This window comes from Chaetodon auriga, chromosome 3, assembly GCF_051107435.1.
Source record: "Chaetodon auriga isolate fChaAug3 chromosome 3, fChaAug3.hap1, whole genome shotgun sequence".
Lineage (NCBI taxonomy): Eukaryota > Metazoa > Chordata > Actinopteri > Chaetodontiformes > Chaetodontidae > Chaetodon > Chaetodon auriga.
The window spans coordinates 30,384,063-30,398,051 of NC_135076.1; the positions used below are offsets into that span (position 1 = coordinate 30,384,063).

The 13,989-nt window shown below is 47.4% G+C and overlaps 1 protein-coding gene across 3 annotated transcripts in view; it reads right to left on the reverse strand.

Annotated features, from left to right (window-relative positions):
* Positions 1-45: 45 nt before the first annotated feature.
* The window catches only part of plppr3b (phospholipid phosphatase related 3b), a 16,463-nt gene continuing 2,519 nt past the window's right edge, over positions 46-13,989 (reverse strand). The window contains exons 2-9 of one of the 3 annotated variants that reach the window (XR_013077015.1): positions 13,946-13,989; positions 10,724-10,909; positions 8,229-8,355; positions 6,987-7,182; positions 6,800-6,857; positions 5,514-5,687; positions 2,039-4,630; positions 46-1,865 (exon numbers count right to left, since the gene is read on the reverse strand). The exon at positions 13,946-13,989 is cut by the window's right edge and continues 50 nt beyond it. Coding sequence is in view for 2 of the 3 variants with exons in the window: in XM_076726899.1 (XP_076583014.1) it covers positions 3,248-4,630; positions 5,514-5,687; positions 6,800-6,857; positions 6,987-7,182; positions 8,229-8,355; positions 10,724-10,909; positions 13,946-13,989 (2,168 nt within the window). In the remaining variant the exon portion in view is untranslated. Of the gene's footprint in view, positions 4,631-5,513; positions 5,688-6,799; positions 6,858-6,986; positions 7,183-8,228; positions 8,356-10,723; positions 10,910-13,945 lie in introns of all 3 variants that reach the window. The other 2 variants (XM_076726901.1, XM_076726899.1) reach the window with 2 other exon arrangements.

Consider the following 13,989-nt stretch of genomic DNA (forward strand, 5'->3'; position numbering starts at 1 on the left):
TTTCTTTATGGAAGACAGAAAAGTCAAAAACAAATGGTCATAAATCTGAGCTCAAAAAACATGAGGTCAAGAAAAACTTTTAATTTGAACTTTCACCGTAACGATCACAGAGCATGCAGCGTCCGACCGGCCTTCATCCTGAAACATTTTAACTCTCTGTCTCTTATTTTGACAGACTGAACTCTTTTTTAGCAGCAAAGTTTTCTTTTTACTATTTCCAGTCACAGAATGTACAGATTCAACATAAATGAAGCTTCGCGTTTTCACATTCAGACAGAAATGTTGAGAGATCGAAGGTCTCGTCAGTCGTCAGGATAAAAAAAAAACAGACGAACAGGACGTCTGTGATTTCAGTCAAACTGTCGACACATGCAGCGACACACGACACAGACAGCACGACTGAACCAGCGTCGGCTCAGCGCGCTTCAGGTTTACAGGTACACTCTGTGATTCTGGTTTAGAGCCTCATGAGCCGACAGGAAGTCCGAATAGCTGCACTCTGCTGATGTTCCACCTTTACTCTGAAACTTCCTGTTTGCTTCATCATGATGGTATTAAAACTTCGAGTATTTCAGCTCGATGAATCCTTTTTTAAAATCAGTCCTCTTCAAACTTTCATTTTCTTTGTTCCTGAATCTCAAGTCAAAATCAGAGAGTGTGTCTTTAAATTCTGAATATTAGCATCTGTAGAAATATGTAATCTCATATTGGTCTGTCCTTAATGAACACACACACACACACACACACACACACACACACACACGCACTCCAAATAGACACACTGACTCAACCAATCAGAAAGCACACAAACAAACATGCTCAGAATCACTATAGCAACCAAACCATCACAACATAAAGGCAACAACACTCTTGTCCAGGTAATATACAATCAGAGACGTCCAACATGGACGCCACGCCGTCACACCGCCACAGCGTCCAGAAGCCGTTCACAGTCCGCTGATCTTCTTCTTCATCCTACAGGAAACACTGTCAGAGGCCACACCCCCACAGGAGGCGGGGCCTGAGGCAGGAAGTGGCTCCTGAGCTCGTGGTCGGCGGTCTGCGTGAATGCAGAGGAAACATCGGGAGGATCTCATCACGCGAGCTCCACTGCAGGAGTTTGTGCTTCCAGAGAGAATCTTTAAATCGACTCTGTGCTCGTTTGACTTCACCTGAACTTCAGATTGTTGACAGAAGGAGTTGCTGACTTCCTGCTCAGTGGCTCAGCGCTGTGGACAGTCGTCTCTCCATCATTCAGATAAATCCTCTGGTGGATCAGTGGACGGTTCAGGTCATCAGCTGGAAGAAAGCATCACTGACAGTGTCTGTACTGTTTGTCCTGTCTGTCACTAACAGACGCTTTGATCCACAGCCACGAACACATGAACTCACACACTGATGGCAGCATCAGGGCAGCTTTGGGGTTCAGTATCTTGCCCAAGGACACTTCGGCATGTGGACTGCCAAGGCCAGGGATCGAACCACCGACCTCCTAATGACCGCTCTACCTTATGAGCCACAGCTGTCTCAACAACTGACCACAAAGATGGTTTCCACGTTTTTATACGAGTCAGACTGAAAGACTAGAGGTCAGTAATTCTAATGAAGGGAGACAGACAGACAGACAGACTGGCTGGCTGACAGACTGACTGACTGACTGACAGACAGACAGACAGACTGACTGACTGACTGGCTGGCTGGCTGACAGACAGACTGACTGACTGACTGACTGACAGACTGGCTGACTGACTGGCTGACAGACAGACAGACTGACTGACTGACTGACTGACTGACTGACTGGCTGGCTGACTGACTGACTGACTGACAGACAGACAGACAGACAGACAGACAGACTGACTGACTGACTGACTGACTGACTGACTGACTGACAGACAGACAGACAGACAGACTGACTGACTGGCTGGCTGGCTGACAGACAGACTGACTGACTGACTGACAGACTGGCTGACTGACTGGCTGACAGACAGACAGACTGACTGACTGACTGACTGACTGACTGACTGACTGGCTGACTGACTGGCTGACAGACAGACAGACAGACTGGCTGACTGACTGACAGACAGACAGACAGACAGACAGACAGACAGACAGACAGACTGGCTGGCTGGCTGGCTGACTGACTGACTGGCTGACAGACTGACTGACTGACTGACTGACTGACTGACTGACAGACAGACAGACAGACTGGCTGACTGACTGGCTGGCTGACTGACTGACTGACTGACAGACAGACTGGCTGACTGACTGGCTGACAGACTGACTGACTGACTGACTGACTGACAGACAGACAGACAGACAGACAGACAGACAGACACAGACAGACAGACTGACTGACTGACTGACTGACTGACTGACTGGCTGGCTGACAGACTGATGTGGTTGTTAGATCTACTGACCATCAGACCACTGACACCTGTTTTAAAGTGGGGAGTCAGAAGGACAGACCAGAGGAACCGCTGTCAACTGTCCACCATCTGGGACACCATCATGTTTGATCTACTGCTAACAGGTTTGGATCCTCACCTGACACCACCTCCATCCTGCAGCACCACCTCCACCCTACGCCATCACGTCTACATTACACTCATCTCTGGCCTACAGCCTCACCCCCCACAGCATCACATGACAGTCCATTTCTATTTTTAAGTCTGAAGTCAAGCCGAGCTTTTTCTGAATGTGTATCCTTTGTTTTCATGAAAGGTGCTTAAAACTGAAATATTATATTTAATATTATTAGACTCAGGAAATGTCCTTTCTATGCTACAGCATTGGTAGTATTCTCATGAGAATATTGGCAGTAGTATTTTCATGGCATTTAGTATTTGTATTGTATTGTTGACTACAATGACTTAATTTCCCCAGTGTGGGATCAATAAAGCCTTTTTTTTTTCTTCTTCTTCTTCTTCTTCTTCTTCTTCTTATTATTATACATTTTACTGTACCCCTCTCTGTTGGGTTGGGGTTACTATCGGTCAAATGAACAGGAGTCCTGGCTGTGGTGATGCTCTGTTATAACACAGATATGTCTTTTATATTGAGAGAAGACTATCCAGAGTGTTGAGCCACTGAAAATTCTGACAATCCTGCATGGAACCGTTCATTTCTTGCAACTCCAACTTTCCATCACATGAAGCCCAAGAAATGCATAGCAACAAGGTCCTCACTGCTGTCTAGATACTGTGCTGTTAGTGACCAAAATAAGGCTTTTGTTTTGAAGGGTAAGAGACTAATCCTTGAACCTTCGTGCCTGCAAACTCTTATAATAGTTCTCCTGTTCACTCTGGTTACGAATCTCTCGATCCAACAGGACTAGTGCCGTCTTGCGTCTCATGGCCATCTCTCGGCGCTGAGCGTCCACTGACATCTCCACCTGTGGGTTAGGTGGGGGTGGGGCAGGTTCAAGGTCGACTGCAGCACGCGGCGAAGCAGATCGGCGCGGTCGGAAGCTGCTGCCGTGGGCAGCAGAGTCACCCCGGTTCAAACTGTTGAGGTCGTACGTGTCTGGTGGGTCACCCTCGTTAGACGCCCCTGCCCACTCCCATGGGTTACCATTACCTGTGAGGGGCACGGCTTGAGGAGGGGGTGGGACTTGGACAACGGGATGGTGCGGGGCATGGGCATCCACCGTGATGATACCAGACCCCTCCCGCTGCTCATATGGGTGGCGGTAGTGAGGAGAATCGGTGGTGGAGGAGGTGGCGGAGCAGGTGGAGGTGGTCTCAGAGGATTTCTCCCCTGAGGAGGAGGATGGGAGGAGGCCCTGCTGTTTTGACATGGCGATGACCTGCATGAGTCGCGGCTGGTTGGCGGCAGTGCGGGTCGATCCCTCCCCGCTTGTCTTCTCTCGGATGGCAAGCCACTTGGCTCGGGTCAGGGCACTCTTTGGGGACACTGGCGGGGGTCCTGCTTCAGGGATTTGCGGTGGTCTGGGAGTCGCAACAGCTTTCACACCCCCTGGAGGTGGAGTGGGGTTGCGGCTAGAGGCTGCCCTCCCAGACTGCACTGTGGGGTAGATAGGGACCTGAGACCCCCCTTCATCTGTCCCCACAGAGCCCACCTCAGAGCCGTCCTCGCTGGCCTCATGCTCTGTCTCGTCCCGGACGTTCAGGCCTCTCATCTCCATTGACTTCTGCTTCCACTCAGACATCAGCTGCTGTGAACGCATTGGGTCCATGGGAACCTGCACTGCTTTCAGACGCCTCTGCACTGGCTGCGCCGGCTGCACCAGGTCGTCCGGTCCAGTGTTGGTCCCCAGCACTCCATTAACATTCATGTTAGCCCTCGGCAGCGTGTTACTGAAGGTCAGCATGGTCTCCTTACCCATGGGACTGCGAGGAGCCAGCAGCTCAACGTCAACACTGGCCCTCTTCAGGCTCCCCATTGAGTCCTTCTCCCTCTGCAGGGGCACCAGGCCCTCCAGCCGATCCATGGGGGCTGGAGCCGCCGCTATTTCATCGTTACTCTCTGAGGCGGAGGCGGGGCCCTTGTTGTAGACGGACTCATGTCCTCGCTCTGTCAGCGCTCGCAGGGGGTCCTCCTTTGGGGGCGGGGGAGGCAGGGCCGGAGTGACATCATCAGAGGACTTGAAGTTGGCAACAGCGTGAAAAGCCTGAAGAAGAAAAAGCATCATCTTTGAATGTCTGAAGACTGATGTCACGCTGGAAACTGATGAGAAAGAAAACTGAAAATAAACAGAACTGATCAATAACATCAATAAAACTGTTTCACCTCTAATTTGGTCTTATATGATCATTTGTTTTCCTGTCAGAACATTTTACTGAACGACTTACACATGAATCCAAAATGACTTCCACAGACACCGCCGGTCCGTCAGAGAAGCTCACTTCGTGACATTTACGACGATTTTAGACAGAAAACTTGAACGCCAACAGACTTTTTGTCAAAGCAGCTTCAGTGAACAACAGAAGTATCAGAGTTGATAAAGTTTTAGTTATGTAATTAAAGGGGCTTCATGTGTGTGTTTTGCCCTCCGTCAGCAGCTTAACGTTGAACTCGTTGATGAATTCGACTGCACGTGACACTTTGTATTGTGAGAATGACGAATGTTCAGCCTGACTGGAGTAAACAGTCTGAAACACGTTGAGGAGTCAGTCTCTGTCTTAGTTGTTTTTCCATGTTTTCCTCCTCCTCCATCAACCTACAACTGTTTTATACTGATGCAGTCGTCATGGCAACACAAACACAAAGCAGTGTCCATGACAACAGCTGGACAGCTCGATCAGCTGCATTGATAACTGACCACAGAGAGTCAGACGCAGTTTCTGTTTTTTCCCCCGAGACAGTTCAGTCCCAACAGACAGCTTGAGCTGCAGCAGCAGGTCCTCCTGCAGGACTGGAAACTAACCTGAGGATCGTGCTTTGTGTAGATGGGCGGACAAATACTGTATATTTAACTTTTTGATCTCGTTAATGAGAAACCTGTTCACAAATGGCAGCAGGTGTGTTTCTTATCATCATGCTTCAGATCTCACCAGATAAGCAGCGATGAAAGCTCCGATGAGGAAGCCCACGTACACGTCGATGGGATGGCTGCGATGCTGAGTGATCTGAGTCAGACCTGTCAACGCCGCCGCGATGGCAAATGCAAAGACTAAGACAGGTTTCAGCAGCTTGGTGCTGTCAGAGATGGTCGAGTTAAAATACATCTGAAAGGAGACAGATGATGAGCAGTCTGATCAACATGTCTGACATCGGTTGACATATAATGTAGTGAACAATTAGGCTGGAAAAATGATAAAACAAAGTTAATTTGATGGATGAAAATTGAAATTTTATGAATAACTTTTCATTTCTGATTTCTCTCATTCAGGTGTGATTTTCACAGTGAAAGCTCTGTTGAGTGTGAACAGGAAGTGACATCATGGCCCTGGTCAGATAGGTTTACTTTGCCCAAAGAACAGAGAAATGATCTAATTAATGTTACAAACAGCTGTATATCTTACAGTAAATTATTGTTCTCAGACAGCTGGTGACAAACAGGAATCTAGCCAAGCTGTTAGCATAGACAAATAAGTAGTGCAAAAAATATGAAATAAACAATATATGTAAAGAATGATGAGGCAATAAACAAGATATACAATGAGATCGACAGCGTGCAGGTGGGTAAGTAAATGATGATGCATTATTGGATGATAAATGTCCAATCAGTCACCAAAACCTCGACCCTCACGCCTTCATCCTATCGTCGCTGTCACATGTGGGGGGTGTGAATGGATGTCTGAGTCGGGGTGAGTGATGTGTTGATGTGGGCCTATCAAACCTGCAGTAGAATGTATTCAGGTCGTTGGTCAGTTGATGGTTCTCAGCTGTGTGTGGGTGTGTGTGTGTGTGTGTGTGTGTGGGTGTGTGTGTGTGTGTGTGTGGGTGTGTGGGGGGGGGTCTTCTGTAGTCGGTGATGTCCTGCAGTTTCCTCTACTCATGAAGGGTTGTTAGCTGAAAGGTTCAGATGTCCGTTTTCTCATCTCTTTATTACTTTAATCTACTTTGTCAATGTGTTGTGGTTGTACACGACTCTGTCCCGCTTCTGTCAGCCTCCTCTTCTAATTCACTGCTGTTTAAACAGACAGCTGTTTTCTTCTTGTGTTTATGATAACAAATTATTGTTTGTTTACTTTATTCAGTCGGACACCCATTGTTTAAAACCCATCAGTAAAAAGTCAATTCATTTGAAAGTAAAACTGTAAAACTTTGAAAGTTGTGTTGGTCTGAACAAAGACGGTCTGTGTGAAATGAGTTGATAACAGGAGGGTTTTCTTACAGAAACATAAACAGCTGCAAAGGCGGACAGCGTTGCATGCTGGGAAGGGAAAGTTTTCCTGTCAGAACAGAAAAAAGGGCAGAAACCTTTAATCAATCACAACTTTAATCCTTCAAATACATCAGTCGTAGCAAACCGTTTTGTACAAGAGAAAAACAGCAGTAACAGGAAACAGCAGGTATCCCACCTGGCGGCCATGATGGCTTGCTGGTCGTGTCCCGAGCAAATGTCTTTAGTGATGTAAGCGTTTCTGTCGCAGGAGACGCCAGCCAGGGTGTAATTCGGTTTGCAGACGGTGAGGAAGAACGGCGCGTGATAACCTGTTGACAGCTGGATGATGTCAGTGACCAGAGCCGTCGCACACAGGCCAAACACGTGCACACCTGGAAAGAGACAGACAGGTGTGAAGAACAAACACGTGCACAGCTGGAAAGAGACAGACAGGTGTGAAGACTGAACACTATATAGTAGGTGTGCTTGTAGGTATGGTTGTATGTGTTGTGTGTCTTAAGTGTGGTTGGTGTCGTAGGTGTGGTCGGTGTCTTAGGTGTGGTTGGTGTCTTAGGTGTGGGGTGTCTTAGGTGTGGTCGGTGTCTTAGGTGTGGTTGGTGTCTTAGGTGTGGTTGGTGTCTTAGGTGTGGGGTGTCTTAGGTGTGGTCGGTGTCTTAGGTGTGGTCGGTGTCTTAGGTGTGGGGTGTCTTAGGTGTGGTCGGTGTCTTAGGTGTGGTCGGTGTCTTAGGTGTGGTTGGTGTCTTAGGTGTGGTCGGTGTCTTAGGTGTGGTCGGTGTCTTAGGTGTGGGGTGTCTTAGGTGTGGTCGGTGTCTTAGGTGTGGTCGTTGTCTTAGGTGTGGTCGGTGTCTTAGGTGTGGGGTGTCTTAGGTGTGGTCGGTGTCTTAGGTGTGGGGTGTCTTAGGTGTGGTCGTTGTCTTAGGTGTGGTTGGTGTCTTAGGTGTGGTCGTTGTCTTAGGTGTGGTCGGTGTCTTAGGTGTGGTCGGTGTCTTAGGTGTGGTCGTTGTCTTAGGTGTGGTCGGTGTCTTAGGTGTGGGGTGTCTTAGGTGTGGTCGGTGTCTTAGGTGTGGTCGTTGTCTTAGGTGTGGTCGGTGTCTTAGGTGTGGTTGGTGTCTTAGGTGTGGTCGTTGTCTTAGGTGTGGTCGTTGTCTTAGGTGTGGTTGGTGTCTTAGGTGTGGGGTGTTTTAGGTGTGGTTGGTGTCTTAGGTGTGGTCGGTGTCTTAGGTGTGGGGTGTCTTAGGTGTGGTTGGTGTCTTAGGTGTGGTCGGTGTCTTAGGTGTGGGGTGTCTTAGGTGTGGTTGGTGTCTTAGGTGTGGTCGGTGTCTTAGGTGTGGGGTGTCTTAGGTGTGGTTGGTGTCTTAGGTGTGGTCGGTGTCTTAGGTGTGGGGTGTCTTAGGTGCGGTTGTAGTCGGTGTCGTACCTACAAAGCGCACCGTCCTCCTCAGGAAGGAGTTGAAGTTGCAGCCTCCTGCGTTGATGCTTCCTTCAGGTCTGCGGAGCTTCAGTCGGGACTGCAGGCAGTAGATGAGACCTTCAACCAGCATGATCTGAGACACAAAACAAACACACTGTCACGATTCGGCTCCGGTGTCTGTTCTCTCCTGAACTAACGGTTTTTCTTTCCTCCCTCTCTGTCAGCAGGCGGAGCTCGAGAGAGAGACGCGTCTGATCGCTCCAGGTGCGAGTTTATTAGACACACCTGCGCCTCATCGGCTCATCAACTGGCTTCTTAAGCCAGCTCCAGTTTGACTCCTGTGCCGGACTATTCTCTATGCTCTAGACATACGAGTTCTGCGCCTGTTGCTATCTCTTGTCTCTCTCTCGAGCCTCCAGTGATTGTGATTTTTGCTGTCAGCCTCTAGTGAGTCTGCTTTTAGACACTTTTAGTTACCATCTCCTGAGTGAGTTTTTCGCCCTTGTGGTGTTTTTGTGTTTTTTCCTAAGTTGGTACTTTTTCCCGCTGTGGTGTTTTTGAGTTTTCCTTTTTGTCGGACTTCCCTGGGAGTAACCCAGTGAAAATCAACAATGACATAGAAGCATTGACCAAAATAAATAAATAAATAAACGATGTATGGAAGAGGAATTTAAAATAACGACGAAGTTAATTTATGGGATATGTTCCTGCCAATCACCCAAAATATTAACCTATGAGAAACTACAAGGTAAGTCAGGACAAACTTTGCCACAAAGGAGATCTGTGCTGAACTGATTTGGTCTGCTTGTATTGATCAACGACTGGGCGCAGACGCTTCAAGTTCAGTGGCTGAGAGAAAAGAAGGGTGGAGATTATTATCATACTAGGAAAACGCTGTTTTTTACGCGCGTCATGGTGCTCACAAACGCGCGTATTTTACCCGCGTTTTGATGCGCAAAACGGCGTTTTTTACACGCGTTCTTGGAGGACTTCATTACGGCGTAAAAACCGGCATTCTTTTTGCGCATTACGGCGTAAAAAACGGCGTAAAATCTGAAAAAACAGCGTTTTTTACGCTGTAATGAAGTTGAAACGTGACTGAATGTGGCGTATTTCTGGCAGCCCTGCTAGAAAAACCAGCATAGACCAGCATAGCAGGTCACCAGCAAAAACCAGCATTTGTTGTGTTTTGATGCTGGGATGCTGGTCTATGCTGGTCTAGCATCCCATGCTGGTCTATGCTGGTGACCAGCATGGGATGGGATATGGCACAGGATGGGCACCAGCATCACCAGCATCACCATGCTGGTCCACCAGCATAAACCAGCACCAAACCAGCATAAACCAGCATAGACCAGCATAGACCAGCATTATTTCCATGCTGGTCTATGCTGGTTTTTCTAGCAGGGTGGGCTGTGTCAATCATTTTGAAAAATAATAGCTCACAGAAACATATGGAAAAAAAATAACTATGAACTAATTCACTTTTAGAAAGGTGAACTTAGTTCAAAATGTTGAATTAAGAACTATGAACTGAACAAGTTCATTTTAAAATTTGTGAACTGAACTTTGAAGTAGTTCATGTAGAAAGTGAACTTTCAAAACACTGGCTCCTTGTGTATAATGTCACTAGTATTCATTGTCTGAAGAAGCTCATCATCATGTACACACTCCGGCAGTAGCCCGCGTGGCCCTTTCAAAATTTCCCCAGAGGAGATTTTCTAGTATATACTGTTACTGTTGGACTGTCTGGGTATGTTCATGCTTGAACCTCACTGTGTAAAAGTTAATGTTATGAGTTGATTTTTTGTGATTTGTTTGTTTGTTGCTTGTGCTCACGTTCTCCTTTTTTTTCTCCTCCTGTGTCGGCAGTGGAGGTGTGGCCTGGCGGTGCTGCGGGCAGACGGCGCACCTGAGGCTCGTCCTGCTAATTACACCTGCACTTAAGCTGTTTTCCTACCCGCTCGCCACGGTGTAGTCGATAGTTTAGTTTAGGGCTGAATTTGTGTTGGTTTAGACTTGGGGATTGTTTGGTTGTATTTGTAGTTTTCTTTGTGGATTGTAATAAACCGTTTGTTTGTTCAACGGCTCCTTTTGTTCCAGTGCTGTTTGTTTCAGCCATTTTTGGGTCTAAACAAAAATTTCTAGACTACTAGTCTTAACAGTTAAAGTCTGGGATGAAGACTTGGGTCAAGGTTAGATTAAGGTTAGGGTGAGGCGGGTTTAGGGTGAGTAGTGGTTAGGGGTTAGTCTGCAGGAAATGAATGTAAGTCTATGTGATGTCCCCAAAAATGATGGAAACATGTGTGTGTGTGCGTGTGTGTGTGTGTGTGTGTGTGTGTGTGTGTGTATTTCTCTGTGTGTTTCTGTCTCTGTGTTTTTCTTTGTGTGTGTGTGTGTGTGTGTGTGTGTGTGTGTGTTTTTGTGTATTTCCCATTATGTGTATTTCTTTGTGTGTGTGTGTCTGTGTGTGTGTGTGTGTGTGTGTGTGTGTGTGTTACCGAGGCGGCAGGTCCAGCAAATGCGAGGCTCAGCAGCATCAGCAGTGGGATCAGTTCGTCTCCTCCGTCCACATACGGCATGCTGAGCTCTCTGTCATGGCAGCGGAAACCCACCTGAGCCGGCTGAACCACATCAGTCAGCTCCAGGAAGTACAGGGACACCATAGAAGAAGCCACGATGGGCAGCTGCACGCACACACACACACACACACACACACAGTCGCACAGGTCAGCCAGTCTGAGGTGTGACCTGTGATCGATGTAGATTTCACAGTGTGTGAATGGTTTCTCGTTTCCAGAGAAAAAAGATCCAATGTGTCAAAGGACGACGGCGGCCATGTCTCTGTGTTTGACATGAAGGAGGCGAGAAACACTGAGGGTGTGTGTGTGTGTGTGTGCTTCTTCATAGACTCTTTCTCATCGGTCCAAGATACTAAAAGAAAATAAACAAGTGGAGAGATACAATCCATGAAAAAACAAAAACGTAAGAATAAGACTGGAGTCATATCAGAATCAGCTTAGTTGGTCAAGTACGTGTACACCTGCTATTTCTGCTGTCTGAAACATCTTCTTTTTCCCGGTGTGGGATCAATAAAATGATATCGTACATACAAGGAATTTGACTGACGTTTAACATTGAACTAAATGATGGGACGGCTGTGGCTCAGGAGGCAGAGTGGTCGTCCACCAATCAGGAGGTTGGTGGTTCGATCCCTGGCCTCGGCAGTCCACATGCCAAAATATCCTTGGGCAAGTACCCCAAACCCGCCCGTGATGCTGCCATCGGTGTGTGAGTGTACGTCGCTTTGGATCGAAGCGTCTGTAAGTGACTGACTGTGATGGTACTTTCCATAGAAAAGAAGAGAACAGTAAGCTGAACAGTGCAGACATAAACAATATATACGATGAGATTGACAGTGTGCAGGTGTTTCTGTTGACAGCGGCTGTGAGTGATGATGTACCTGTTAGAAACTGTTGATTATTGGATGATAAGTGTCCAATCAGTGGATGTTTGGGGTCAGTGTCTGACTGCTAACTGTCCATCAGGCTGACGGCTGCTGGGAACAAACTGTTTCTGTGTCTGGTGGTTTTGGTGTTCAGTGATCTGTGGCGCCTGCCAGAGGGCAGAAGTTGGAACAGGTCTCCAGGATGTGAGGGGTCTGCAGTGATGCTTCCTGCCTGTTCCTCTGTCTGGAGGTGTGTTGGTCCTGAATGGAGGGGACCAATGAGCTTCTCAGCAGTCCTTACAGTCTGTCACAGTCTGTTCCGGTCCTGTTTGGTGGCAGACCCAAACGAGATGATGGTGGATGTGCAAAGAACAGACTGGATTATTCCTGTGTAGAACTGGATCAGCTGGTGAGGCAGGTTGAACTTCCTGAGCTGAGCTGGGAGTACATCCTCTGTTGTGCCTTTGTGATAATTCAGCTCCAGGTTGTTCTGATGCACCAGAGGACCAGCTGTTCCACCTCCTGTCTGTATGCAGACTCATCACCGTCTCGGATGAGGCCGAGGACCGTTGAGTCATCTGCAGGCTTCAGGAGGGGGAACAGATGGGTCTCCTGAGGTGCAGTCGTTGGTGTAGAGGGAGAAGAGCAGGGGGGAGAGCACACATCCTTGGGGGGGTCCAGTGCTGATGGTCCAGGTGTGGGATATGATTTTCAGCAGCCTCACCTGCTGCTTCCTGTCTGTCAGGGAGTCTGTTATCCGCTGACAGGTGGAGGCTGGCACAGTGAACTGGGTGAGTTTTGAGTGGGGGATTTCTGGGATGATGGTGTTGAACTCTGAGCTGAAGTCCACAAACAGGACCCTTGCATATGTCCCTGGGTGGTCAAGATGGTGCAGGATGTAGTTCAGTCCCGTGTTGACCACGTCCTCACCGGACTGTTTGCCCATTAGGCAAATTGCAGGCTGTCCAGCAGGGGGCCTGTGAGTCAACACCGGTCTCTCAAAGGACGTCATGACCGCAGACTTAAAGGTGACGGGTCTGTAGACATTTAATCCTGAGACGGAGGATTCCTTTCTTCTTTTCTCTATTATGGATCGTTTGAAACATGAGGGAACTTCACACAGCTCCAGTGATTTGTTGAAGATCTGTGTGAAGACGGATGTCAGCTGATCAGCACAGACCTTCAGACAGCCTGAGGTCTACCTGATCTTCTGTCAGGTGAAGATGATTCGCAGCAGCAGTGACGGTACTAAACACAAACCACGTGGAATAATAACATCCGAACACTGAGCTGCTGTGTTGTTAGATGGAAGTGAGGTGCACTTTCACACAAACTTCAGAGGACTTTAGGAATGAGTTCCAAACATGTGACAACCTATTGGTCAAGACTAACTGACCCTTCAATCTAGCCAATCACGACCATGTGGTCATCCCACCACGGAGGAGAAAACAGTCGTCTGTGTGACGCAGACAACGAACAATCACAGGCATGAAGCGACTTGTTAACCAGTTAGTGATGTTGGATTTTGGGTCTTGTTGTGTGAGGACTGAACGTAGACAGAGACATTTTAAGGATCTCTGTCGTTGACTTAGTGATGTCAAATGTGCTGAGCAGCCACCTTTAGACTGTGTCCTGTCTCACTGTGTCACATCAATTCTAATCAAGCTTTACAAAGCAGAGAAACATAAATAAAATAGAAGAGAATCTAGCAATAGATAAAATAGAATAGAAATATATATTAGACATAGTAAAACTGAACACTGGAACAATGAACACTGTGGTCAGTGATTTTTGTCTCATGAGTAATATTTTTGACCTGCTGTCAGAAATGCTTCTGATGTTTCATCTTGTAGTGTATTGTGGCCAAAACCCAAAGAAAAGGATATTTAAAATCTCATTTATTCTTTTAACAGACACTGAAAGTCTGATGTCATTGCTTAATACTATGGGATGTAGAATGCTGGTGAATAGAATATCTTGAGGTGAAGGACACGGTGCTAAAACGTCCATTTTGATTTGGCGTGTTGGCCGTGAGTTGCTCGCTGACGTCCCACATTTTTAAAATCTCTGCTCCACCCTTGAAATGATGGTTTGACCTGAAAAAAGAGCTCACGACAAACAGACGTGACTGACGTGTCAACGTGGGCTGAATACTGCAGGAAATAGACTGAACCACAGCAGCTTTGACCAGTTTACACTGATGGATCCATCGATGATTATGTGATCGTGTGGTCATGGGGTCATGGGGTCATGTGATCCTGAAGGCTTTTCTCACCTCCACGAAGTAGAAACATGGCAGCAGAGTCAGACTGTCCTTCG